The sequence below is a fragment of the Notechis scutatus genome, chromosome 14 (assembly GCF_049901735.1).
Source record: "Notechis scutatus isolate UNSWTSFEM ecotype Mainland chromosome 14, rNotScu1.2, whole genome shotgun sequence".
Classification (NCBI taxonomy): Eukaryota; Metazoa; Chordata; class Lepidosauria; order Squamata; family Elapidae; genus Notechis; species Notechis scutatus.
This window is the reverse complement of record NC_142022.1, coordinates 584,480-612,153: the sequence shown is the minus strand read 5'-3', so window position 1 is coordinate 612,153 and position 27,674 is coordinate 584,480. Positions and strand designations below refer to the sequence as shown.

Sequence of the window (27,674 nt, the reverse complement as noted above, 5' to 3'; positions counted from 1 at the left end):
GGGTGGTGGTAACGTGGTCTCCCTCCCCCTTCGACTAAACGGTTGGCTCTCCAAATCCAGAACTCCTAAGAGTTTTAACAAACAACTTGGGAAATCACCGTCTTTGGCTGCCTCAAGCCAAGGCGGCCTAGAACAAGAAGAAACGGGATTGAAGGCAGACATCCTCCTGAGCCACCATCAACACTGAATGAGGAGCCTGTGGCTGGACTCCGACTTCCGTCAACCTCAGCCAACGCACAACAAGGGGAATTGCAGCCTTCCCCATTTCCAGCCAGGGCCTCCAGTTCTCAACGGCAGCCTCTATCCTCCCTGGGCAACCGGTGAAGTCTGCAACCAAATGGAAGGTCTTGGAAGGGGTAGCGGGCAGCTACCTCTGCCAGTTGCTCTGCATCTTTCTGCACTGCATAAAGGAGAGGCTCGTCCTGTAGAGAGAAACCTCCACGGGTAACCAAGACTCGGGGAGAATTGTAGGGCAGTGAAGGATTGTGCAACTTTCTCTGGGTCTTAAGGGGCCCTTTGGCCACAAGCTGTGGGGCTCTTCATGGCCTGGAGGTAACTTGCCTTCCAAGGGCCGAGGCTGCCAGGTGGGCAATTCTAACTGCTCTCTGATTCTGCCTCAAATGGCCCGACAAAGCCTCCAGGAGGCCTTGCCTGCACAGTGGCCAACTTGCCCTACGCATCTCGGTTCAAACGCCCTGCCAAAAATTACCTTCACTGTCTCGTTTCTTAGTAAAGACTTTATTCGATAGCAAAAGGCACACTTTTACAACTGTGAAGCTGCCAACGGATTCTTTCTTTCCTCGTCTGTGTGTGTGGGTTTTGTTTAAAACAATTAATAATAATAATCTTTTCTGCTTTGCAACCTGACCTGGGCTAACTCACCTGCCCCGTCCCACTTTCCTGCCCCTTTGAAGGCGAGACACGGATCCGGCTTTTTAAGGAGAGGGTTTTCCCCCCTGGCTTGGTTGGGGTAGGAAGTTCGGACATGATCGCGAGAGGTTTAAAAGCCGAGGAGAAAAGAATGGCGGAAAGTTGAAGAGAAGGGGAAAGGGGAAGAAGAGAGACAAGCCGTTCTTCCTTTTTAAGCAATGGTATTCGCGTTTTCAATAGGGAAGGATACCTGGCAAAGCCACTTCTACTGTAAGAGACAAATGGAGTCCGTTTGACAGCAAGGAGCAAACTGGACAGGTGGACATTTCAGTTCAAGCAGAGGAATCCAGCCACAGGAACACCTGCCTCGCGCGGAGAAGCGTGGCCCCGTTTGCTTCCACAGAAACCTGGAGTGAGGGGAGGATTGGGGCTGGGTGGGCTTCCCTTCTCCTTTCCCGTCCCCCCCCTTCTGAACCCAAGACCCCAAATGCAGAGAGAGCCCCACCAGCCCCGTCCTTGCAGGCTCCTTCCGGCTCCTTCCGAGCTTTCTGTTTCCTGTCCACGTTACGTGGACAGCCAGCCAGCAATCAGTACAGATATCAGAGGGGGGGGAAAGGTCCACAAACTTTTAATAGACGACACTCCCGCCCCTGCAAGCACTAACGTGGCCTCTCCAGACCGGGAGGTTCCTCGGTGACTGTTTTTCAGAAAGGGGGGGCCCGGGCTTCGGTGGGGAGGGGAGGTGGGTGAAGGCCGCTTGGGCCTGCTTTCTCTCTTCTTGCTACTCGCTTGTGTGGTTTGAGTAATCGTACAATTTACATCCGTAGCCAAGAACGCGGCAGGCTCCTTTGCGTGCCCTTCTCTCTCCCAGCGGCTCCGGGGGGGGAGGCTTCAGAAAGTCCATCGGTCATGCAGGTGGCTTGGGCTGCTAAAGGAGTTGCTCGTGGAGGCCTCCGTGTTCGGGGCTTGCTGAGCAGAGTCCTCCCCGTTCAGACTCTTCCGGCACACGGGACAGGTGTCGTGCTGGCGAAGAAGGAAAATGTGTGTGTGTGTGTGAACGACTGGAACCAAAAACCAAACTCCCCCTGGAGGGAGGATGTTCTCTTCTTGTGGCTTCCAGTGGTTCAGATACAGAGCTGCGGTGGCGCAGTGGTTAGAGTGCACTACTGCTGACTGCCTGCAATTTGGCAGTTCGATCCTGACCAGCTCAAGGTTGACTCAGCCTTCCGTCCTTCCAAGCTGGGTAAAATGAGGACCCAGATTGTTGTGGGGGCAAGAGGCTGACTCTGTAAACTGCTTAGAGAGGGCTGTGAAGCAGGATATAAGTCTAAGTGCTATTGCTATCATCCTTCCTTTCCTCCCTCCCTCCCTCCCTGTCAGAATGCAAAATTGCAGTTTAACACTGCCCACACTCAGGAGTTCGATCCTGACCGGCTCAAGGTGTTGACTCAGCCTTCCAAGGTCGGTAAAATGAGGACCCAGTTTACTGGGGGCAAGAGGCTGACTCTGTAAACCACTTAGAGAGGGCTGGAAAGCACTGTGAAATGGGATATAAGTCTAAGGGCTATTGCTATTTTCCTTCCTTCCTTCCTTCCTTCCTTCCTTCCTTCCTTCCTTCCTTCCTTCCTTCCTTCCTTCCTTCCTTCCTTCCTTTCCTTTCCTTTCCTTTCCTTTCCTTTCCTTTCCTTTCCTTTCCTTTCCTTCCTTCCCAGTGCTGTAAAAGCACTGTGAAGTGGTATAAGTGCTATTGCTATTGTCCTTCCTTCCTTCCTTCCTTTCTCCTTTCCTTTCCTTTCCTTACTTCCCTCCCTCTCTCTCCCTCACTCCCTTCTTTGCTTTTTTTCTATCTACCCTCTTTCCCTTTTCCTTCCTCTCTCCCCCTCCCTCCCTCCTTGCCTTCCCAGTGGTTAGAATGCAGTATTGCAGGATGACTCTGTCCATAGCCAGGAGTTCAATCCTGACCAGCTCAGGGTTGATTCAGCCTTCCGTCCTTCCGAGGTGGGTAAAATGAGGACCCAGGTTGTTGGGGGGCAAAAGGCTGACTCTGTAAACCACTTAGAGAGGGCTGGAAAGCACTGTGAAATGGGATATAAGTCTAAGGGCTATTGCTATCTTCCTTCCTTCCTTCCTTCCTTCCTTCCTTCCTTCCTTCCTTCCTTCCTTCCTTCCTTCCTCCTCCCTCCCTCCCTCCCTCCCTCCCTCCCTCCTTCCTTCCTTCCTTCCTTCCTTTCCTTCCTTCCTTCCTTCCTTCCTTCCTTCCTTCCTTCCTTCCTTCCTTCCTTCCTTCCTTCCTTCCTTCCGGGTTAGAACACAGAATTGCAAGCAAACTCTGCCCACAGTCAGGAGTTCGATCCTGACCGGCTTATCCTTCTATCCTTCCAGCCTTCTATCCTTCCGAGGTGGATAAAATGAGGACCCAGATTGTGACTCTATAAACCATTTAGAGTGAGCTGTAAAGCACTATAGAAGTGCTATTGCTACTTGCTGTGGTGGCGCCAGAGATTTCCTGCCCCAAAGCCAGGGATAACGCCCCCTCCGTACCCCCATCTGCCTGAGCCGAGACTCACCAGTTCCAGCCATGGCACAATGCAGCTGCTATGGAAATAGTGATTGCACGGAAGTTGCCGGACCTGCTCCGCCACAGTGTAGTCTTCTTTGCACACGGGGCACTCCAAACCCATATCTGCAGGAGAGGGAAACGTTAGTGCCAGTGGCCAGAGGGAGGGAGTTACTCCCAGGCTCAGGGGGGTGGGAAAAACACCGGAAAAGAGAGAGGTTCCTGGTGCCCAGACATTTCAGCAGAGCAAGGATGGCGCCAAAAGGATGCCAGCTGCTAAAGAGACGAAAGGGAGGTTGGTGGGAGTTGGAGGAACGAGGTGGCTTTGAGGTTGTAAGTCCCAGGAAAAAGCAGAGAGACAGAAAAGCATCCCAAAAGGAAAAAAAAAAGATTCAGAAAGGAAAAGGATGAAGAGGTTCAGAAAGGTGATGAGTGCGAAGAGCTTGGACTTGTCACACTTGAGTGATAAAATTTAGCAATCGTCGATTAATCAGGGTATTGGGTGGAGCTGGTTATCTTCAAAGAGACCTAAGCTCCAACTTCCTTTGGAATGCAGCCTTGCAATTGCCCTTAAGACTCTTCCCAGAAAAAGACTGTTGGGAAGGGAAGGGAAGGGAAGGGAAGGGAAGGAAAGGAAAGGAAAGGAAAGGAAAGGAAAGGAGGAAGGAAGAAAGGGGAAGGGGAAGGAAGGGGAAGGGGAAGGAAAGAAAAACAAAAAAGAAAGGGAAAAGGGAAAAGGGAAAAGGGAAAAGGGAAAGGAAAGGAAAGGAAAGGAAAGGAAAGGAAAGGAAAGGAAAGGAAAGGAAAGGAAAGGAAAGGAAAGGAAAGGAAAGGAAGAGCAGCCTTGTCAAACTGGCTCCGGAGAAGTCCATAAAAAGTGACGAAAACACGAACTTACCCACTTGTTCCTGAGTGACGGTCACAGTTGGGAGGGAAGAAATTTTCTCTTTCTCAGCTGGGGGAGGCCCTGTATTTTCCAAGTGTCCCATAAGCTGCAAGAGAGGTGAGAGAGGAGGTGGTGGTTACCCAAGAGAGGAGGTCTTAAAGCTGAGGGGCTGACCGTTGCAAAGTAGGTGGGAAGAACCCTTCTCTACGCCAGAAGAGCCCCCCACCCCACCCCCCAGCACAGCTGCACGGGAATCAGGCAACTGCTGAAAGATGTCTTAAAATGCACGCTCCTTCAGAAGGCAGGAGGTCTGTGGAGATGCTCAAGCCATCCAGGTCATGGTTGTCCCAAAGGGTTTTTTTTTTTTCAAGAGGCAACTGGACTTTCTGGTTTTTCTTTGAAAACATTTCGCTTCTCATCCAGGAAGCTTCTTCAGCTCTGACTGGATGGTGGGGAATGGAAGGATTTATACTCCTTGTAGACAAATGGTCATTTGCATCCTTTTTAGAGGGTCCTTGAGTCCACTTGGAGGTTTGTCTGTGTCCTCAGGTCATCTGAGTAGTGCAAATGGGTGTGGAAGGACCCATTTATCTGAGAACAGAGATTTATCTGAGGACACAGATAAACCTCCAAGTGGCCTCAACAGCTCTCTGAAAGGATGCAAATGTCCAGCTGTGTCCTCAGATAAAATCTCTCTCCTCAGATAAATGGGTCCTTCCACACCCATTTGCACTACTCGGGTGACCCTGAGGACACAGACAAACCTCCAAGTGGCCTTAACGTCTCTCTAAAAGGATGCAAATGACCAGCTTGTGTGCAAGGAGTATCAATCCTTCCGTTCCCCCCACCATCCAGTCAGAGCTGAAGAAGCTTCTTGGATGAGAAGCAAAACATCTTCAAAGAAAAAACAAGTCCAGTTTCCTCTTGGAAAAGCACCTTTGGTTCAGAAGGCAGAAGCTTCCAGATCTTTGGGTCTCAACATTCAGTAGGACTCTAACGTTGCAGCCCATTGCTCAAGATCCTAGGAGGGCCTAGGCAGCTGTTCCAGGTCATTATCCAGACAGACTCTCAGCCTAGTTCTGGTTGACCCAACGTCCCCTTGCCGTTGTTCCCAGCAGATCAAAACTGTACAGGTAGTCCTCGACTTACCACAGCCCACTTAGTGACCGTTCAAAGTTACAACAGCACTGAAAGTGACTTACGACCATTTTTCACACTTACGACCACTGCAGCATCCTCAAGGTCACGTGCTTGGCAACTGACTCATATTTATGGTTGGTTGCAGTGTTCCCAGGGTCACGTGATCCCCTTTTGGGACCTTCTGACAAGCAAAAATCGAAGGAGAAATCAGATTCACTTAACAGTAACTGCACGACCAATTTAAGAGCTCCAAGTGATCCTCTTAACGAATGTGGCAAGAAAAGTCATAAAAGGGGGGCAAAACTCACTTAACGAATGCCTCACTCAAGACAATTATGGGCTGAACTGTGGTCGTAAGTCGAGGACTATTTGTATTTCAGGGGAATTTGACCCGTAGCCTTCTTTTTAAGATCTGATCCTAAAAAGCCTGTGGCAACACAGATTGCCTTAAAGGGCAACGTTAAACCAGAATGGTTTCAGTTAGTTACCAACCTGAGTGGCTTGATTGTCATGTAATAATATTAAGCCCAAATAGATGGGTCTGTATATCATACCAAATTAGAAATAAACGTTGTGTGCCAGCGTCAAGTGTCAATCAGGCCAACTGTTTCAGTATCTGTATTCACACAATATACTTATCCAGCTCATGAACTAGTCCGTGCGTAGCTTTGTTAAGTTTCTCCTTAACTAGGTGTGTTTTATCTTGTGTGAGTTACGTGTGTGGATCTGTGTGTGTATGTACTCATGTTGTGTGAATCTAGCCTGCCTGGCTGATCGGGGGCTCCATTTGTTGTGAGTGCGAGTCGGTGTCAGTTGTCAACTCATAAAATATTTCTATGGGTCTTTTTAGAGTTGCCAGCAGAAAGGGAGGGGGAAGCAGTACGGCAGCTTGCAAAACCGAAACTGCATTCCATAAATGTTTTCAGAGATAGTAACTAGGTGACCGAAGTTTCTGCCTTGCAAAATTCTAACTGGAGAACATGATGGATGACTCTGGGCTATGGATGTGTCCCATTGGAGAATATGAATTAGGATACACCCAGGGGGTGGGGGAAAACCAGGGTCAAGGGTGACACTGAATGATGTGTCTCAGAGTCGGCTACACCCAAGCAGTGCCGGCATGTTAACTCCCAATAAATCCTCCTTAAGTTTTGGAAGTTTGGCTCGAGAGTCAAGACTTGAGACTCCTTTTAGCGCTGCTCCAAATGATGCAGGTTCCCTTTTGCAAGGGCCAGCAAGAGAGGTGGGCCGGTCGACAGGACGTGGGCAAGCAAAGGGAGACTATGGCATAGGTGCAAAGCCCCAGGTGTCAGGACAGGTGCCCCATAGGTGTGCCTGCCAGAGGAGGAGGGCAGCCTCTCCCGGAGCCCGCTGGCCGGTGCCTTTACCTGGGTCAAGACAGCATCGAGGCCACTCTGGTCCCACGCGTAGTCCCCAAAGCTAGAATGCAGCCTGCCCTGCATGCCTCCCCTGGAGGGAGGGAAAGAAAAGGGAGCTCAGGGAGGGGGGCCCGGGGGAAAGTGCTGCTTTCCCTCCCTCAGCTTACAAGTCCCACATGGTGGACAAGGACTTCCAGCCCTCTTGGCTACCCCCAAGCCGTCATTTTCTGCAACTCCTAGTCAGGGAAAGACACTGAGAGAAGCAGCTCCTGGGTCCCAGGGGAGAGAGGTCAGCCGCCATGGTCAGCACAATTCTCCAAGGATAACTGGGACGCAGGAGAGGTGAAATAGGGGAGGCTTTGCCAGTTCAAAGGCAGGACCAAAGACCCAGAGACGAAGAGGAGGGGAACTGCCTGGCTGAGATTCAAGCCATCTTCCCTCAACAAGCTTCCAGCCCTCCCTTCCGCATCTAAGACTACGCGCCATGGCCAACTCGCTGCGGGACAAGAGTCACAGTAATAACGAAAAAATCGTGAGCAGAATCCTGAAAGAAAGGCTGCCGAAGGAGGGACAAAATGAAATCATCATTTAACGACCCCGTAATCCTTTGTGCGGGGTGGACTTTGGGCAACTGAAGGGAGCTGAGGGATTACTGGCCGGATGCCCTTCCTGTCACCAATGCAGAGTTTTGTTCAGCAGATACATTCTCATTGTGCCCAGAGAGAGAAATATCTGCCTCGACCTCGGGTCGAACTCAGAACCTCCTGATGGTGAGCTGAGAGCTCCACCGCTAGGCCACCCCACCGCTCCAGGGACAAAATGAAACGTGAATGACAAAAATGAAAGTATTTTTTTAAAAAAATGTTTTAAACAATTGAATGGTTGAATTGTCTCGCAGTGAGTTACCCTGTGGCGAATTGTCCCATTTTGCAAAGCCAGGCCTGGAGCAGGACCCAAAACCCGGAGATGGAGATGCGGTTCAAGCCCCCTTCCTTCTCGAAGCTCCCAGCCCTCCCCTTCCCAGGGTCTGAGCCGAGAAGCGGCTTGAAAAGGTCCCCCAATCCGGGTCCCACAGTCACCCAACGCCTCAACCCAAGCAGCACCGAAGGGCACATAACCGTCACCCCAAGCAGGCGTCACTCACCAGGAGAAAGAGGGAGGCGGCGATCCAGGAACGGCTGAATTTGCAAAGAAGCCAGCGAAGATCTGCTGAATGATTCTGCTCCAAGCATGGTGGCGATTTGTCGGGTGGGAACAACAGAGAAAAGGTCACAGGTAAGAAAGGAGCAGCTGTACTTGCAGAAGTTGCCACCTGGCCGAGAGGAAGCGCACCTGCTGATACCCACGACGACGTTTTCTGGCAGCCGAACAAGTTCACCTTAGGCGAAGCAGGAAGCGTCACCCCTCCCCTTTGGCAAAGGGCGCGACGGCCAATATCGGATGCACAATGAATGCTGAGCTGGCTGTTAGAGCCCAGGTCGGATCATTATGAAAACTACAGGTAGTCCCCGACTTACAACAGTTCATTTAGTGACCGTTCGAATCACAACACCACCATATTTTTTTTAATTTACTCTGACCAGAGAGAATACAGGATGGGACTGGATTCTCCCTTTGACTCCCTGAGAAGAAGCACGTCAGGTAGGACCAACGCCCCTTCTCCACTGAGCCGAAGTGTCATTTCTTCAGTGGCAGAAGGAAAGGGGGGGAGAGACTGATATATCTTTTCTTGATGTAACCTGAATATATTTAATCTTATATCGAATTTGTATAACCTACACGATACAATGGAGGGAGGAAACCCAGATGGCCGGAACCTATCACTTCTGAGAGGCACAGCCAGGAGATGAGAAGACCATAAAAATTCCCCAGTGAGATGTGTCCTGGGAAACTCTGGAAAAGGTCGTTCTAAAAAGGGAGTGGGGGGAATTAACATGTTGGCTCTTTGTTTTACTAAATGCACATCAAGATAAGGGGAGGGGTTCTAAACTCCCTTATGTATCCCTGTATGCCTGAGGGACCTTAGACGCTGCTTTGAACTCCTACATGAAGTGTCTCATCTCAATAAAGGATTCCTTTTGCTACGTTTGGTTCTCAGAAGTTCATTCTTGTTAATTGAATGGGAAAAAGCCTGACGCAACTGAGGGAGAATCCAGGATGGGACATACCAAAGCTGGCTGTTGACTGTCCTGCGGGTGGGAACTGGACTGGTCCGAGTTCCCCACCTCTACATGAACTGCCCTGCATGACTCTCCTTCCAAAGGATGCCTCCGCCGAGGCAAAGGAGTCAATCCTATAATGTCCTATGAATGGGGTCACAGACGACCAGTTGCAGCTCGACAAATGTCTAGAACCGATACCTGCGTTGCCCAGGCTGCAGTGGTCGCCGCACTCCCGGTTGAGTGCGCGGCGATTCTCCTGGGCGCAGGGAGAGCCTGTAACTCATAGGCTTTAGCAATACAGGCTCTGAGCCAGCGACCCACGGTGGAAGCTGTCCCCCTGCGGCCCAAAGGTGACGACGGAAAGGAGGCGAACAGGGATTCAGTCTTCCTGAAGGAAGAGGTTCGTTCGATGTAAATACGGAGGGCCCTCCTAACGTCCAAAGTGTGCCATTTTCTTTCCAGTGCAAATTAGACTCTGGACAAAAGTCAGGCAAAACCAACCGTTTCCCACATTTACAACCCCGTGCGGCATCCCCGTAATCAGGTGATCAAAATTCAGATCCCTTGGCAACTGGTTCACATTTATGACGGTTGCGGGGTCCCCTTTTGCGACCGTTTGGCTTGAGTTGAGGGCTGGACGAGAAGACCTCCAAGGTCCCTTCCAGCTCATTCCTTCCAAAACAGACCTTCTGGGAAGCAAAGTCAACGGGGCAAGCCGGATTCACTTAGCAACCGGGCTACTAATTTAACAACTGCCGCAATTCACTTAACGTGGCAAGAAAAGCCGTCGAACGGTTGCAAAATTCACAAATGTTTCGCTTAGTAACAGAAACGTTGGGCTCAATAAACAGCTGTAAGTTGAGGACTACCTGTTCCGGCTTCGAGGCTACCCTTGTTTTCACCTTCACTCAGGGAAATCCCCCCCCCCCCTTTCTCTGACAAGCTGTCTGTCTCTACTGCACGGAGAGCTTGAACTCGCCCCTTCGTTTCTTACCCTTCAATGGCTGGCGACCGATCTGGCCGTGTGCTGAGACGGGGCCGATACCTCCGGGCCATGGGCAGTCGCGGGGGTCGGCTTGGTCCCCAAAGGTCCGCGTGGGCTTGGTGGCCTCTCTCGTTCTCCCTGCCATTGTGGTCCAGAGAGCTGCTCAGGAATGGAAAGACCATGGAACGATCCAGCTGGTCCCAGAACTGAGGAAGGGAGATGGAAAGTTCAGGAAAAGAGTCTTAAGAGGCACAAGGAAAACTCTACCCGAGGGAAAAGCAGGATTTTCCTTCCCAGGAACCGATTGCCAGGGTTCCGATGGACGCCCTAATTAATTCATGAGCCTCAAGGCACTGTTTCCAAAGAAATCCAATTATTTATTAGAAGCAACACGTCGGCACTTTTCCTAAGTGCAGTCAGCTCTGCCCAACATAATTTACTGCCCACCTATGACCTTGTTTCCCCCCCCTCTCTCAGGGTGTGTCATAAATCACTTTCTCCAACCGAAGCACTTTCCCGGGGTGTAGAAAACATGCCTTTCCAGTTGGGCTTGCTAACCTGGGACACAATCTGGAGAAAGGTATGTTTCTGGTCATAGCTCCATCCGATCTCTCCCTCCCCTTCTTATGGCAACTCGAGAACAAGGCAGGAATGCTTTACAAGTTGACACCAATATTTATACAGGTAATACTCAACTTACAACCGTTTGTTTAATGACCGTCCAAGGTTACGGCACTGAACAAAGTGACCGATGACCGTTTTTCACACTTACGACCTTTGTAGCATCCCCAGAATCATGGGAACAAAATTCAGATGCTAGGCAACTGGTTCATACTTATGACCGTGGTTGTGTCCCATCCTTTTCCCCAGCTTGGTTGGGTGCCCTGTAGTACACAGCCTTTCCCCAGCTAGCTAGCGAGTCTGGCTGGGATTCAGTGACCATGGATGGAGCCAGAAGGCTGCCTCCAACTGACCAGGCCTTACTGGCTCGCTCTTGGCCAAGGAGCTTCCTGACTTTCACCACATTGCAAAAAAAAAAAAAAAAAAAGGTGTTGAGACTTTGGAAAAAGTACAGAGAAGAGCTACTGAGATGAATAAAGGCCTGGGGACTGAAGCATATGAAGAAGGGTTGTAGGAACTGGGTTTGGCTAGTCTAGAGAAAAGAAGGACCCGGGGTGACATAATAGCAGTATTCCAATATTTGAAGGGTGCCACAAAGAGTTTTGGTTTTCCCAGTTGCAATGCATGGCTGTGAAAGTTGGACCACAGGGAAGGATGAGTGCCGAAGAATGGAGGCCTTTGAACTCTGGGGTTGGAGGAGAAGAGGAGATCAACCCTGACTGCTCTTTAGAAGGCCGGATCCTGAAGAGGAAACTCAAAGACTTTGGCCACCTCATGAGAAGGAAGAAGGACTCCCTGGAGAAGAGCCTAAGAGGGCAAAAGGGGACGACAGAAAAGGAGGTGGCTGGAGGGAGTCACGGAAGCAGTCGGTGTGAGCTTAAAGGGACTCCAGGGGATGGTAGAGGACAGGAAGGCCTGGAGGAACGTTGTCCATGGGGACGCGATGGGTCAGACACAACTTTACAACTAACAACAACAAAGAGGAGGTGGTCAACTGATTTTCCAAAGCACCAGAAGGACAAGAAGCAATGGATGGAAACTAACCAAGGAGAGAAGCAACCTGGAATTAAGGAGAAACTGCCTAACAGTGGGGACCAAACAGGCTGCCACCAGAAGTTGTGGGTGGTTCAACACTGGAGGTTTTAAGTGGGCAGCCACTTATCTGGAATAGGATATCGGGTCTCCTGCTTGAACTAGAAGACCTCCGAGGTCCCTTCCAGCTCTATTCTGATTGACTGATCCTGACTCTAAAGCCGGAGGGCCAGAAGAATTCCATAAACAAAAGGAAGATGCAGTCCTGGAGCTCTTCCAAAGCCCAACGGTGTGAGTGGCTACAGAGGCTCAACCAGACTCAAGAGTCAGCTTAAGATGAGCTGGGAGGGCCAGGGGCTGCCCCCACCCCTCTTTTGTGACCAAGCTGACATTAAGCAACACGTCTGAGCCAGTTGAGTTCAAAGGAAAGAGGAGCTCAGGGAAAGCGGCTGGCTTGAGGTCAAGAGTGACAACCCACTGAGCCCAAGGGCTAAATTCAGAATCAACAGATGGGAGGTGAGGGAACCAGCTTTTATTTTTAAAAGAACTGCCTACAGATCCAAACATCTGAATTGTTCTGAGCCAAAATTCCTCCAAGACATTGTAGCCTGAAATAATTATTTCAGTCTGTTTATTCCAGGGGTGGGTGGGTGTTAAAGGTGACAGAGATTTATTTCAATTGGTGCATAGGGTCCATCTGACCAGTAAGACCCTGAGCAACTAACAAGAACTGAAATACAACATAAATGTATGCATTTATATATATATATAAAAGCCAAAGACCACTCATGCATCTCCAGAACCGTAAAGCCTACAAACTTGAAATCTGGCACATAGGTTCCTCTTGGCTTCTAGATGCTCACAAAGAAAGGATTTTTTAAAATGACCATCAGAGCATTAGTATTGCCTATATTATTATTATTAACACGCTCTGATGCTAAGGAGTTCTACTCCCCCACCCCACCTGGAAAGAAACCTGTTCCAAATGCAAAACACAAGCAAAGGAGAGGAGTTTCAGTTTCACAGCACCAAGCAGCTTTAGGACAGAACAGTTCATCTAAGCCACGCCAGGCTCCTTGCTGTCTCCTTCTTACTCACACAGCAAATACTCTTTCAGTTTCCAAAGAGCCCTCAACTCTCTCACACACTGACAGGACGCTAACCAGATAAATACCCATGGATGCTGGTAGGCAGAGGCCAAATTTCCCCCCCTTATTTTCCTCCCCAAAAACTAAGTCCGACCACATAGTTTCGTAGCAAAGCATGGGTATCGAGCTAGTACAGTATATAAATGGACTATCACAAAGTGGCTCCCACCATTCCCCTACAGCTTGGCCTGGATTACAGATAGTCCTTGACTTACAATAGTTCAGTTAGTGACTGTTCAAAGTTACAATGGCACTGAAAAATGTGACTTGGGACCGTTTTTCACACTTACGTTGTTTTTGTAGCATCCCCACCATCACGGGATCAAAATTCAGATGCTTGGCAACTGGTTCCTATTTATGACGGTGTCCCGGGCTCACGTGATCCCCTTTTGTGATCTTTTGACCAGCAAAGTCAATGGGGAAAACCAGATTCGCTTAACAACCGGGTTACTCACTTATCAACTCTGGTGATTCACTTAAGAACTGTGGCAAGGAAGGTCGTAACATGAGGCAAAACCCTCTGAACAAATGTTTCACTTAGCAACAGAAATTTCGGGCTCCATTTTGGTTGTAAGTCAAGGACTACTTGTAATCGGTTCCGTGGCTGATTTGGAGCCCAAAGGGAGATGCGCCTCCATCCTTTGACCCACTGGGGTTCACCCCATAATGTGACCTTCTGCCCTCACCTGACCTGGCTGCCGTTGGCACAAACAGCTGGTGGCCACCTCAAGAGCATGGACGCTCAGTGGCCAAAAGCCTTCCAGACCCATCCGAGAGTGATTGTAAAAGATATTCAATGGACAGATTCAGGGGGTGGAATTCAAGGGGACACGGAAGGAGGATCTGCATGAGTCAGAGGAGGCTTCCCACTGCCCTTCCCCAGCCGGTCCAAGATAGCATCGGCCACGCAAGCAATTCCGAAGCACAGCAGGAGAAACATCAAGGACTAATTATAATGTTCAAACCAAAGCGGCTGCGTGAGCTCAGGCCGCTAATTATAATATAATGATCATATATGTGGGGCATAGGCATAATTTTGTACTCATTTATTTCTTCTGTCGTGGTTATATTGGAAGTGGTAACCGTTTGAGAGCCGTATGCAACGAAATTTCGTTTTAAGGCAGGGGTGTCCAACCTTGGCAACTTTAAGACTTCTGGACTTCAACTCCCAGAGCTCCTCAGCCAGCTTTGCTGCTTTAAGGTATGCCAATTATTGAACAAAGGGATGTTATTATTCTACATTTTGTTCTCTATTGTATTCTATATTTTACTCTTTATTTTATTCTATCTACCCTGTTTCTCCAACAATACGGCCTCCCCCAATAGGAAGGCCCAGCATGTTTTATAGGCATGAAATGAAATTAAGCCCCTCCCCCCAAATTAAGGCCTATATTAAAACATGCGAAATGGGGGGGAATGGTGGGGGGGCTTGCCGTTAGGAAGTACTTTTGTTGCACACCCGGATATGGTGCTGCCTGCATTGAGCCCGATACGAAGTGCCCCACCAACGCCGAGGTCAACATCCAAGCCGTCGCCGCCAGCCCGAAGATGCAAGGGGGGGAATTAAGTCACCCCCGAAAAGACGGCCTAGCCATTTTTTCGGGGCTCAAAAAAAAAAAAAAAAAGACCCAGCCTTATTATATGAGAAACACGGTATTTTTTACTCTCCTATTCCATTCAATTCCATTCTCTATTCTATTCTCTATTCCAGGGGTCCCCAACCACCGGTCCGCGGACCGGTACCGGTCCGTGGAACAAGTCCTACCGGTCGCTGGTTGCTGGCGCCGCCATCTTGTTTTGATGAAAAAGTGCTTCCGGTGAGCTTTTCCGGGTAGAAAGCTCACCGGAAGCACTTTTTCATCAAAACAAGATGGCGGCGCCCAGCTGATGTCGGTACCGGGCCACGCCATAAAAAAGGTTGGGGATACCGGGCCGCGGCATAAAAAAGGTTGGGGATACCGGGCCGCGGCATAAAAAAGATTGGGGATCACTGCTCTATTCTATTCTCTATTCTATTCTCTATTCTATTCTATTCCATTCTATTTTACATTCTATTCTATTTCTATTCTATTCTATTTTCTATTCTATTCTATTCTATTCTATTCTTTCTATTCTATTTTACAGTCTATTCTATTCTTCTGTTCTATTCTACATTCTATTCTATTTTACAGTCTATTTTATTCTTTCTATTCTATTCTATTTTACATTCTATTCTATTTTACATTATATCCTACATTCTATTCTATTCTCTATTTATTCTATTCTATTTTACATTCTATTCTATATTATTCTACATTTTACTCTATTCTATTCTAGATTTTACTCTCTATCCTATTCCAATTCTTTTTAATTCTAATTCTTTCTATTCTATTTCTACATTTTCTCTTCTCTTCTACATGCCAGCAGCATCTACCCAACCCTCTAAACCAGGGCTGTCAAACTCGCGGCCCGGATATGTCACACGCTGCCCACGCCCATGTCCGGTTTAGCAAAGGGGGAAAAAATCCTGATACGTCACGTGAGGACGTGAGTTTGACACCCCTGCTCTAAACCCTGGTGAAGGGATTCAGTTTACTGAGTTAACCCCATCGCCTGGGTTCTCACAACGCAGGAAGCCTCTGTTGGGTTTGTGCCACACAGGAAGCCACCGACCAGCCAGCCACCCACCTGGACACCCCGCGGGGGTCTGCAAACTCAGCCTCCAAAGAGAGGTGCAGCCCAGCCTGGAGACAGGCAGCCTCCATCCATGGCCTCACACTACAGCAGAGGCCAGAGGTAAGGCGCTTACCTCCTGGTGAAGCATGTGTCACACCTGGCTGGTTCAGTCGTCCCTGCCAGGCTTGGCCACAAAGCAGGTGGGAGGGTCAGCGATGTCCTGGCTGAGAGGTAGTGGGAGGCAGACTGGCAGCTGAAATGGCCGGGAAAGCTCTGAATAGCTTCCCCCATCCAGCATCTGCCCACTCCTTTGAGTTTGTCTCACACAGCAGCAACGGCACCCATCTAAATATAAAGCGCCTTGCATCCAATGCTATACTTGGGTCTGACTGGCAATGCATTTGCAAAAGCCAGGAGTCAGCCTCCCCCCCCCCCTTGCCTGAAGATGCTATTCAAACGCTCGGCTTTTGCTAAAACTCTTCTTTCTATATATAAAAGACAAACACCCCTGAGGCATCATCACAAAATCTCCAGAACTGTAAAGCCTACAAATTTGAAATTTGGCACGTAGGTTCCCCTTGGCTTCTAGGTGTTCACAAAGAAAGGATTTTTCAAAATGACCATCAGAGCATTAATATTTTGTATATTATTATTATTAACACGCTCTGATGCTCAGGAGTTCTACTCCCTCTTCCCACCTGCAAAGGAATCTCTTCCAAATGCAAAACACAAGCAGAGGAGTTTCAATTTCACAGCACCAAGCAGCTTTAGGACAGAATAGTTAGGCTAAGCCACGCCCAGGCTCCTTGCTGTCTCCTCCTTGCTCACACAGCAAATACTGCTTCAATTTCCAAATTGCCCTCAACTCTCTGACACACTGACAGGACGCTAGTCAGATGAATACCGATGGATGCTGGTAACCAGAGGCAGAATCCCCCTCCCCCCCTTATTTTCCTCTCCAAAAACTAAGCCCGACCACATAGTTTTGTAGCGAAACATGGGTATAAGAGCTAGTTTTTTTAATATCAAAGTTGTCTCTTCCACGTTTTTCAGGGGTGCTGAAAAGTTGGAGAAGCCCTTTGAACGTAGCCTAAGGCATGATCTGTGCCCCACACGAGCACTAAAATTAGATAAATAAAACGAATGAGTCCAAAAACATGATACAGGTAGTCCTCGCCTTTACAACCGTTGGTGTAGTGTCCGTTCAAAGTTACAACAGTGCTGTGACTTAGGACCGATGTTCAGAGTTATGACCTTCGCATGGGATCCCGTGATCGAAATTCAATGGTTGGCCACTGACTCATACTCATGACGGCTTCTGTCATGCAATCCCGTTTTGCGACCTTCTCACAAAGCAAAGACAATGAGGGAAGCCGGATTCACTTAACAACTGGGTTACTAATCAACTGCAGCAATTCACGGAGCAACCAGCGCGAGAAAGGTCGTAAAATGCGGGGAAAACTCACTTAACAACAGAAATTTTGGGCTGAATTGTGGTCGTACGTTGAGTTATGACTTACAAGTGGAACAATGCTGGACGTTTTACAACACTGGAAGTTTTTAAGAAGAGATTGTCTGAAATGGTGTAGTGTCTCCTGCCTAAGCAGGGGGTTGGACTAGAAGACCTCCAAGGTCCCTTCCAGCTGTTATTCTAAGTCATAAGTTGTGACGGTCATATAGTAGGTCACTATTTACAATCTGTTGTGCAACGCTGAGCTCTGTGGCCATTAAACCAACACACTCTTTGCTATAGGCTGTTTTTTTTTTTTTTTTGGCTGGGAAACCAGATGTAAACACTGGTTCCTGGCCCAATCATTGTCAATCATGGTCGTGTGAGTGCAGAACCCTCTAAAAACCTGTAAATGTGGACCCGTTCCCAAGCACCCAAAAGCGGAGGGGCATTGTCGCCAGAAGGTCAAAACCAGATGTTTTGTTGGGGGGGGGGGGCTTATTATAACTTTGTGGACGCAGTGGCTCAGTGGCTAAAGACGCTGAGATTGCCGATCAGAAAGGTCGGCAGTTCGGTGGTTCGAATCCCTAGCGCCGCGTAATAGAGTGAGCTCCCGTTACTCATCCCAGTTTTCGCCTGAGCAGCCTCACAGACCTCTTTTGAGCTTGCCTCCTCCACTCTGCTCCCCGTGCCATCAGATCGAGTGGGGGAGGCAGATGTTCCTCATCAGAGGGGATTGGCAGCCACTGCTTGTCAGCAGCCGATCCTCCCCTGTGTCTGTGAAGGCAGGCAGCTCTCCATCCGGGCAACCACCTCCCCAAATGCCCAAGGGGCCTGGGGCAGCATCGTCCTCAACCTGTGGCCTCTGCAAACATGCCAAGGTAGACATGCCATCCTCGTCATGCAGTCCTGGTTCCAACTCCTCATCCGAACTGGGATCTGATGACAGTCTGGACTTCAACTCCCAGAATTCCCTAGCTATGCTTTCTTTTTCTTTAGCCCTAAACTAAAGAATAAGGGGACGTGGTGGCTAAGACGCTGAGCTTGTCGACCAGGAAGGTCGGCAGTTCGGTGGTTCGAATCCCTAGCGCCGCATCACGGAGGGAGCTCCCGTTCCTTGTCCCAACTTCTGCCAACCTATCAGTTTGAAAGCACGTTTAAAAAAAAATGCAACTAGAAAAATAGGGACCCCTTTGGTGGGAAGGGAACAGTGTTCCTCCGTGCACCTTCGGCGTTTAGTCCTGCTGGCCACATGACCAGAGAGACCTCTTCGGACAGCTCTGGCTCTTCGGCTTGGTCACGGAGATAAGCAGCGCCCCCTAGAGCTGGGAACGACTAGCACAGATGTGCAGGGGAAGCTTTACCTTTACCAGAATGTTTAACAGTCACTAAGCAACAGGTTATAAGTTGAGCACGATCATTGATTTATTGAGGAAAATAACCCAATTCTTTATCTACTTTTAAGCATCACATTGAGGGTTATACTTCCTCAAACAACCCATGGCTTCTTTTCACACCCGTGTCTTTTTTAAACTAGGGATCCCCCTAAAATCTACATCATCTAAAAAGGGCCACACCCCAAACCAGACCCAAGTAGTTTTTTTTGGGGGGGGGGGGAATGGAAAGGACCCCTCCCCAACACAGCTGTAGAAAAAAAAAACTGAAGAAAAAAAGAAAGAAAGAAAAAAACCCAGGAAAACTCACCTCTGCAAATGGGGTGGAAGGACTTTCATCATTGCCACTGCTGTTGCCTTCTAAAAAACTAGAGAGAGAAAGAAACAGGTTGTGGGAGAATGCCAGGGCTTAAAGAAGAGGGATTCCCAACCTTGGCAACTTTTAAGATATGTGGACTCCAACTCTCAAAAATTCTCACCTTCCTGGTCACCAACTTACCAGGAAGAGAACTAATGGGGTCTAGGATACCTCGCCAAGGCCAACTTGCTACAGGACAAGAATTAGACTAATATCAAAGAAATACTGTGTTCCTCCGAAAATAAGACCCTGTTTTATATATATATATATATATTTTGCCACTGAAAAAAGGCACCAGGTCTTATTTTCGGGGGATGTCCTCCACTGACTAACCTCACTTGCACGCGTCGCCCCCGGCCTCCTTTTCGCTGTCAGAGGCCTTCAGGAACTTCTTGTTCTGCAGCTGACAAGGCTTTCCTGAAGGCTTCTGTAGCCAATAATGGAGACCTGGATCGATCCAGAGCTCTGTTATCAGATACAGAGGCCTTCTGCAGCTTTGCTGGCTGCAGAAGAAATGGGCCGGCGAGGTGTGCGAAGCCTGGCTACAACTGTCCAAAGTTTAGTAGTAGGGCAGCTCCACACCCCCATCCTCACCCTAGCTTAATTTTTACCCAGGCACTCTGGAGTGGGCGGGATCTTAAGTAGGGCTTATTTTGGGGGTAGGGCTTATATTGGGCGCATGTGTAAAAAATCAAGGTAGGACTTACTTTCAGGGTAGGTCGTATTTTCGGGGAAACAGGGTAGTAGTATAGAATCATGAAAGAAACGATGCCAAACGAGGGACAGAATGAAAGGTGAATGACAAAAATTAAAATAATGCTTTAATTATTTTAAATAATTCAATGGAATTGTTGAATTGTCCCCATAGTGAGTTGTCCCATTCCCACCTAATAGGAGGTCTCTCTCCCAACCCAAAAGCCAGCTTTCTCGCAGAAGAGCCGTATGAGGCAAGAGGAACTGCAGAAGCCTGAGTTTGGGTCTTTCTCTTTAAGACAGGATTCCAACAATCGCCCTAATTAAATCATGATTCTCGAGCCAAACTTCAGCCAACTTCAAAGGATTTATTAGAGGTGATATACTGGCACCCTAACCCTGTATGAAGCCAACTCTGGCATATATAATTTACAGTCATCTGTGACCCTGTTTCCCCCCTCCCCCCTGGGTGTGTCATAAATCACATTCTCCAATTGAGCACCTTCATGGGCTGAGTGTCATCAATCACATTCTCCAATTAAATATATTCCGGGCAAAAACTCTGGTATTTTAGCTACAATCTTTTAAAAATAAGAGTTGGAATGTACTTTCTCTTCCAAACTGCTGCACTGCTTTTCCAGATTTCCTTCCTCCTTCCCCCATCTCCCTTTTTTATGGCAACTACTAAAACAGGCAAAAGAATGTTTTATGAGTTGACATGAGACCCTAACAGGATGTTTTGTCCTGCACTGAAACACGCAGCAGAAGCACCAAGCAGAGCTCAGAAAGTGGCTTTTGGGGATGCTACGGAAAAAGGGGGAAACAAGTGGCCACAAGAGGGTTTTTCTCCTGGGCAGGATAGTTTTCTAAAAAAGCTTTCTGAACAATCCTAAAAGTGTTTTTTCAAGAGGCAATCGGAGTTCATTTAGTGACCGTTGAAAGTTACAGCGGCACTGAAAAAAGCCAACTTATGATCATTTTTCAGACTTACAACTGTTGCAGCATCTCCATAGTCATGTGATCAAAATTCAGACACTCGGCAACTAGTTCGTATTTATGACGATTGCAGCATCCCGGGGTCACCTGATCTGCTTTTACGACCTCATTACAAGCAAAGTCAATGGGGAAGCCAAGTCTTACTAACTGAGCAACTGCAATGATTCACTTATCCACCGTGGCATGAAAAGTCATAAAATGAGGCAGAATTCACTTAGCGTTTCACTTAGCAACATTAAAATTGTTGAGCTCAAATGTGTCCATAAAGCCATAAGCCGGGGACTACCCTACTACCCTTTCAACTCCCAGAATTCCACATATTTTAAAGAAGCTGAGGTTAAGAAACACCCTTCCAAAGGAGAGAAGAGGATATATATAAACAGACATGCTGTTGTTGCTGGTCAGGAAATGGAAGATTACCTGGAATCATCTGTTACTTCTTCAATGAAGCCGGATTCACATCGGGGACATGTGTATTCCTGCCAAGAAAGGAAGAAAAAACAAACGGGGCCATAAGATTTCAGCCAATAATAACCATGTGTCATCCATCCCACTTAGTTTTAATTGGCAAAGAGACTCCTGGTTCATTTTCTTCCCCAAGACTATCCTTTACAGAGGACAAAACACGTACAGTTTAGAGCAGGGGTGTCCAACCTTGGCAACTTTAAGACTTGTGGACTTCAACTCCCAGAGTTCCTCAGCCAGCTTTGCTGGCTGAGGAACTCTGGGAGTTGAAGTCCACAAGTCTTAAAGTTGCCAAGGTTGGACACCCCTGGTTTAGAGCAAGGCCGAATCTGTCAGGTTGGCCTGAAAAAGATGCAATTAATAGGCATAGCAATAGCATTTAGCCATATATACTGCTTCACAGTGCATAGCAGTAGAATAGAAGAATTAAATATAGAACAGAATAGAATATATAATAAAATATAGAATAGAATATAGAATGGAATGGAATAGAATGGAATAGCACAGAACAGAACAGAATAGATGGAATGGAACGGAATAGAATAGAAAATAGGAATACAATAACACAGAATGTAAAATATAGAATAGAATAATAGAATAAGAATAGAATAGAATAAAATAAAATAGAAAAGAATAGCAATAGCCCTTAGATTTATATACCGCTTCACAGTGCCTTTCCAGCCCTCTCTATGCTGTTTACAAAGTCAGCATCTTGTTAGATGCTTAGATCTGGGTCCTCATTTTATCAACCTTGGAAGGATGGAAGGTTGAGTCAACCTTGAGCGGGTCAGGATTTAACTACTGGCAGTGGGCAGAGTTAGCCTGCAATATTGCATTCTAAGCGGAACGAAGGAAGGAAGGAAGGAAGGAAGGAAGGAAGGAAGGAAGGAAGGAGGGAAGGAAGGACACTTAGACTTATATACCGCTTCACAGTGTCTCTAAGCGGGTTACAGAGTCAGCCTCTTGACTCCAATAATCAAGGTCCTCATTTTACCGACTTCAGAAAGACGGAAGGCTGAGTCTGCCTTGAGCTGGTTAGGATTGAACAGCTGGCAATGGACAGAGTCAGCCTGCAATCCTGCATTCTAACCATTGGGAAGGAAGGAAGGAAGGAAGGAAGGAAGGAAGGAAGGAAGGAAGGAAGGAGGGAGGGAGGGAGGGAGGGAGGGAGGGAGGGAGGAAGGAAGGAAGGAAGGAAGGAAGGAAGGAAGGAAGGAAGGAAGGAAGGAAGCAATAGCACTTATATACTGCTTCACAGTGCTTTTAAAGCCCTCTCTAAGCGGTTTACAGAGTTGGCCTCTTGCCCCCAACAATTGGGGTCCTCATTTTACTGACCTCAGAAGGATGGAAATTGTGGTATGCCCATGGTCACATGATCAAAATTCAGATGCTCAGCAACTGACTCCTATCTATGACGGTCGCAGTGTCCCTGGGGTCACGTGGTCCCCTTTTGTGACCTTCTGACCAACAAAGTCAACGGGGGAAGCCCGATTCACTTAATGACAATGTGACTAGTAACTGCAGTGATTTCACTTCAACAAATGCAGCAAGACAAATCACCAAGATGGGGCAAAAGTCACTTAACAAATGTCTCCCGTAGCAACATAAATTCTGGGCTCAAATGTGGTTGTTAAGTCGAGGACTAGCTGTTACCCTTGCAGGGTTTGCAAAATATTGTCCAATATGTACTTTGTGGTCTGGTCTGGTGGCTTCCAAGTAACCAGCTATTATGTTAGCAAATTGCTTGAACTAGGTCATCAGATTAAACCCGCATACACCTTATCTTCTTGGGCCCTGGGAATGACTTGTTCTCTACCAACTCGGAATGTGGGACAGGGAATAATCCCATGTACTACAGACAGGCAGATTCCAATTAAATGTTTTTTTTATTTAAAAATCCTCCCTAATGGGGAGAATTCTAAGAACCAAGTATGTCTTTCCAAGCACAGACAACATCCCCGTTTCTCAATCGTGGAAATTTTAAGCTTCCTGGGGAATTCTGGGAGTTGAAGTCCACACATCTTTAAGTTTCCAAGGTTGAGAAACACTGGATTAGACAATAATTAAATGGGGTGTTTTTAAATTAAGAGTCTTGCATGGAATAGGGCTGCACTCTCAGCCTTCCATGGTTTTAATGTTCTGCACACCAGAACAACTGGACACAAGGACAGTTTTCCCCCAAATGCCATCCTTCTGCTAAACAACTAATTCCCACAACACTGTCAACTTATTTACTAAGACTGTATTACTATTATTCCTCTCATCCTTCCTAGCATCTATCTCTTCCCACTTATGACTATAACTGTGTTGCTTGTATCTTTAGAGTTTATATTGTTTTATTTGCTTCCTAGTATGATTTGATTGCTTAGAAGAATAGAATTCTTTTATTGGTCAAGTGTGATTGGACACACAATTTGTCTTGGTGCAAATGCTCTCTGTATACATAAAAGATACATTCGTTGAGAGTCAAGAATCATAAGGTACAACACTTAATAATAGTCATAGGGTACAATACAATATTAGTAACCTATGACTATCACTGTGTTGTATCTTATGATTCTTGATGAATATATTTTATTTTTTCTTATGTACACTGAGAGCATGTGCACCAAAGACAAATTAGAATTAGAATTAGAAGAACTTTATTGTCATTGTACAAGTACAATGAAACTGTGGATGCACCCCAGCAACTGTTCGCAATAAAATAAAACCAAAGCACTTAAAAATAAAGATAAGATAGAGTACCCACGTCTCCATTTGCAATTTGAGAGTACAATATCTACGAATATACACAAAATATACATCCAATTCCTTGTGTGTCCAATCACACTTGGCCATTAAAGAATTCCACTCTAATTCCATATCATTTCAGACAAATGGCTGTCCATTTCTTAGTCTCTTCTTAAAAACCTCCAGTGATGGAGCCCCCACATCTTCTGGTGTCAAGCAATTCCACTGGCTAATTGTTCTCACTCTTAGGAAGTTTTTCTTTAATTCCAGGTTGCCTCTCTCCTTGATTAGTTTCCATCCAGTGTTTCTTGTCCTGCCTTTCAGGTGTGTTGGAAAATAAACTGACCCCCTCTTCTTTATGGCAGCCCCTCAAATACTGGAATACTGCTATCATGTCACCCCTAGTCCTTCTTTTGGATCTCAATGGAAGGTGATACAATAAAGGGAAATTGAACAGCAGGTTAAATGTGGTTGACAGCCATTCAGCAAGCTAAGCGTAATTTTCAAGAACAAACTCCTCTGTGTCAGAAGAGAAAAAATTTCGATCAGTGTGTGCTACCTGCTCTAACATAAAATCTGGACACTAACATCACAATCGACACAAAAGCTACCAGTGGCACAAAGAACCATGGAAAGACGAGACAAGATAGGAAGACTTGCACGTGGATTAGAGAAGAAACGAAAGTATACGGTGCCATCGAGAGAGTAAAAGAATTGCAACGGAAACGGGCTGGTTTCACAGCCAGAAGAACCGATGGCAGGGGGACCAAGGCAGACGTAGAATGGATCCCACTGGATCAAAAGCATCCACGAACGAGAACTAAAGCAATCTGGATCGATGACATCGGCAAGTATGGAGGACTCAACTGGCAAAGAAAACCCAGGAGTGTATTGGTTGGAAATATGCGGAAGAGGCCTTCATCAGACCATGACTAGAATTATGATGATGATGATGATGATGATCCATAATTCCCAAAATCGTTCTTCAATGTAAGTTTTTCAAGAAGAATACACTGGTTTAGAATCTCCTGCTTTGAGATGGGGTGGGACTAGAAGACATCTTAAGGTCCCTTCCAGCACTGGTACAGATTGTCCTCAGCTTACAACAGTTAGCTTAGTGACCGTTCAAAAGCCACAACGGCCCTGGGAAAAAAACCTGTGATTTAGGACCGTTTTTCAACAACCTTCGCAGCATCCCCCACCGTCACGGGGGATCAACATTTGGAGGCTCAGCAGTGGACTTGTATTTGCGCCGGTCATCGTGTCCCAAGGTCACACAATCCCCTTCTGCAACCAAGCCAAGTCCGTGGGGGAAAGCCAGGTTCACTTAACAACCAGGTTACTAACTTAATGACGGCGGCGGTGCGCTTTTAACAAAGCCAGGCAAAAGGAAGGCCGTAAACACCGAGGGGGGACCAAACTCAAGACTTAACCAGAGGTCTCGCTTAGCAACAAAAAAAACCTTGGGCTCCACGGGGGTCGCAAGTGGAGAAGTCGCCTGTCTGGAGCCTCCTGCTTCAACAGGAAGTCGACTAGATGACCTCTGGGTTGTAAGTCGAGGACTCACCGGCGTGGAGCCTCCTGTTTCAACAGGGGGTCGGACTACTAGATGACCTCAGGGTCGTAAGTCGAGGAGTCATCTTCCTGGAGCCTCCTGCTTCAACAGGGGGTCGGACTAGATGACCTCCAAGGGACCCTTCCCACCTGTTATTCTGCTGTTATAAAACTCCGCCTTTCCCACGCTGGTGACTTCGGATATCTTGGACCCCCTCCTCCCCAGCATCCCCCACCCCAACCTGGACGCATCCTGGGGGCGCCAGGTTGGGGAAAGAGGCTTGTGCCCCCCATCCAACCGGCTTGGGGCGAAGCGCGGGGGGCCTTCCGAGCGGCATTTGTGGGGAGGTTCTCTGCGAGGGTCCCCGTCACCCCTCCCTTCCTTTGCAAGGGGGCTGCGGAACCTGCCTTCCTCCCCCCCACGAACCCCGGCCGCCCCTCCCCCGGGTCTTCCCCGCAACGGGCGGCGGCGGGGGTGGTTGATCCCGGCACTCACCGGCAGCTTGGGGCTGACCTCGCCCTTGCAGCTGTGGCAAAAGAAGCGATGCTGGGAGACGGCGGCCGTTGCGGCAGCCGAAGAGGCCTCCGCCATCCTCTGCCCCGCCGAGCCTCCACCGGGCTTGGAAAGCGAAACAGCGCCGCTGGGCCGACGCCGGCCACAGAGCCACGCAAGGCCTAGAGCGTCAACCAAAGCGGCAAAGCCGGGTGGGACGCTCTAGCCGCATCGCTTCCGGGGCCCTCTTGTCGACTCCCGCGAGAGAGGAACCGAGGCCGACGATAGGCCTTTGCGGGAAAAGAGAAGGCGCTTCCGGCGGAGGCTCCGTTGTCATGGGGACCGAGGGAAGGGCTTGAGGCCTAGGTGGAGAAAACCTCCAAGAAGCGAAAAAAAGAAAGGCAGCAAATTGAGGGTCTCCGGCCAAGAAGAGGAAAAACCGAGGAGAAGGTGACTGACTCTAGGGAGTCCTCGGCTTACGGCAGTTCGTTTAGTGGCCGTTCGAAGCTACCACGGCACTGAGAAAAGGGGCTTTGGGACCGTTTTTTACCCTTACGGCCCTGGCCACGTGATCAAAATTCAGACGCTTGGCCACTGACTCACATTTATGACGGTTGCGGCGTCCTGGGGTCCTGTGATCCCCTTTTGCGACCTTCCGAACAGGAAAGTCAGTGGGGAAGCCAGATTCGCTTAAGGACCGTGTGAGTAATTTAACAACGGCATGGATTCACTTAACAATTGAGGCAAGACAGGTCGTAAAATGGGGCGAAATGCACTTAACAAATGTCTTGCTTAGCAACAGAAAATCCAGGCTCCATTGTGGCCATAAGTTGAGGACTAGCTATCAAGGGGAGGCCCTATAGGGCTGGCAGAGGGCTGGAGGCTGGGGCAGGCGTCCTACTCCGGTGGGGGGAGGGCTGTGGGTCTGGTGGGGGGCGTCCCTAGGTGGCATTTCTGGCGGAAAAGGAGGGAGGAGAAAACATTGTCTTGTTTTAAACAAGACAATTGTTTAACATTTTCATTTATTTTGTTAATTGATAAAAAATAAACTATTAACACTTCTATTTCTGAAAGCATTCAATTTGCAGCATTTTTGCACACCTGCCTAACATTTTTTCACAGTACCGTACAGGTAGTCCTTAACTTACAACGATTCATTTAGTGACCGTTGAAAGTTACAACGGCACTGAAAACAGGGACAGGACTATTTTTCATACTTAGGACCGTTGTAGCACCTCCGTGATCACACGATCAAAATTCAGGTGCTTGGCAACTTTAATATTTATGACCGTTGCAATATCCTGGGGTGATATGATCCCTTTTTGCAACCTTCTGACGAGCAAAGTCAATGGGGAAGCCAGATTCACTTAACAACCGGGTTACTAACTTTTCAGCTGCAAGGATTCATTTAACAACCGTGGCGAGAAAAGTTCGTAAAATGAGGCAAAACTCACTTAACAAATGACTTAGCAGTACAAATTTCAAAGCTCAATTGTGATCGTAACTTGAAGACTACCTGTACAGATAATGCTCAACTTATGGGTCTATACTGAACCACTAACTTTCTCCTCCGTCCCTAAAATCCAGCAAAAAGAAATTGGGAAGTTTTAGCCCAGGGTTCTGAATATTTATACCAAGTAGACTCTGTGTAAAGCCTTTTTCTTTTCAGATGCAGAGCTGGTGATTTATACCGAATGGTAGAGTCTTAATTTTCATATTGGACCCTGAAATCCTCACTGGAGTTGTTTGCTGATTTGAAGTGGCTCGTATATTTTATTGCCGTCAATTATACATAGCGTTATCATTGTTCAGCAAGATGACCCAGGCTGAAATCAAACTTTGTTCTCTCCTGCTCTGTGAACATTTTGGTGAAATTGTGGAAAAGGTTGGAATGCAGCTCATCCGTATGGGTGGACAGACGTTATGGATGATTTCCCAAAACACAGGCATATCACTTGACCAGGTAGATCGATTCTTTTTTTAAAGTATTTTTTTTTATTTTTGATACAAACAATCAACCTTCCATTAACCAGAATATCGCCTGGGTACAAATATCTTGTGCAATAACAATTAGAGTTTACAGCATTATTCATTACATTAACATTA

The 27,674-nt window shown here is 47.7% G+C and overlaps 2 protein-coding genes and 2 long non-coding RNA genes across 7 annotated transcripts in view; 2 read left to right on the top strand and 2 right to left on the bottom strand.

Moving 5' to 3' along the window:
• Positions 1-27,674, bottom strand: part of LOC148129481 (uncharacterized) — a 342,063-nt gene that overhangs the window by 192,588 nt on the left and 121,801 nt on the right. The gene's annotated exons all lie outside the window — the stretch shown is intronic.
• On the bottom strand, positions 723-25,863 carry RNF115 (ring finger protein 115). Its single transcript, XM_087943431.1, has 9 exons — positions 25,572-25,863; positions 20,747-20,805; positions 18,590-18,647; positions 9,989-10,185; positions 7,977-8,051; positions 6,842-6,923; positions 4,326-4,419; positions 3,438-3,553; positions 723-1,893 (listed from the first exon to the last, which is right to left on the bottom strand). Exons 1-9 carry the CDS (start codon positions 25,665-25,667, stop codon positions 1,762-1,764), a joined length of 909 nt encoding a protein of 302 aa, XP_087799557.1. The 5' UTR covers positions 25,668-25,863; the 3' UTR covers positions 723-1,761.
• On the top strand, positions 15,169-17,245 carry LOC148129483 (uncharacterized). The gene is made up of 2 exons (XR_015745333.1): positions 15,169-15,555; positions 16,489-17,245. It is a non-coding gene; the product is annotated as an uncharacterized LOC148129483 (long non-coding RNA).
• The window catches only part of POLR3C (RNA polymerase III subunit C), an 18,724-nt gene continuing 16,905 nt past the window's right edge, over positions 25,856-27,674 (top strand). For 2 of the 4 annotated variants that reach the window (XR_015745332.1, XM_087943423.1), the window contains exons 1-2: positions 25,891-26,269; positions 27,238-27,531. Coding sequence is in view for 2 of the 4 variants with exons in the window: in XM_087943422.1 (XP_087799548.1) it covers positions 27,385-27,531 (147 nt within the window). In the remaining 2 variants the exon portion in view is untranslated. Of the gene's footprint in view, positions 26,270-27,237; positions 27,532-27,674 lie in introns of all 4 variants that reach the window. The other 2 variants (XM_087943422.1, XM_026686484.2) reach the window with 2 other exon arrangements.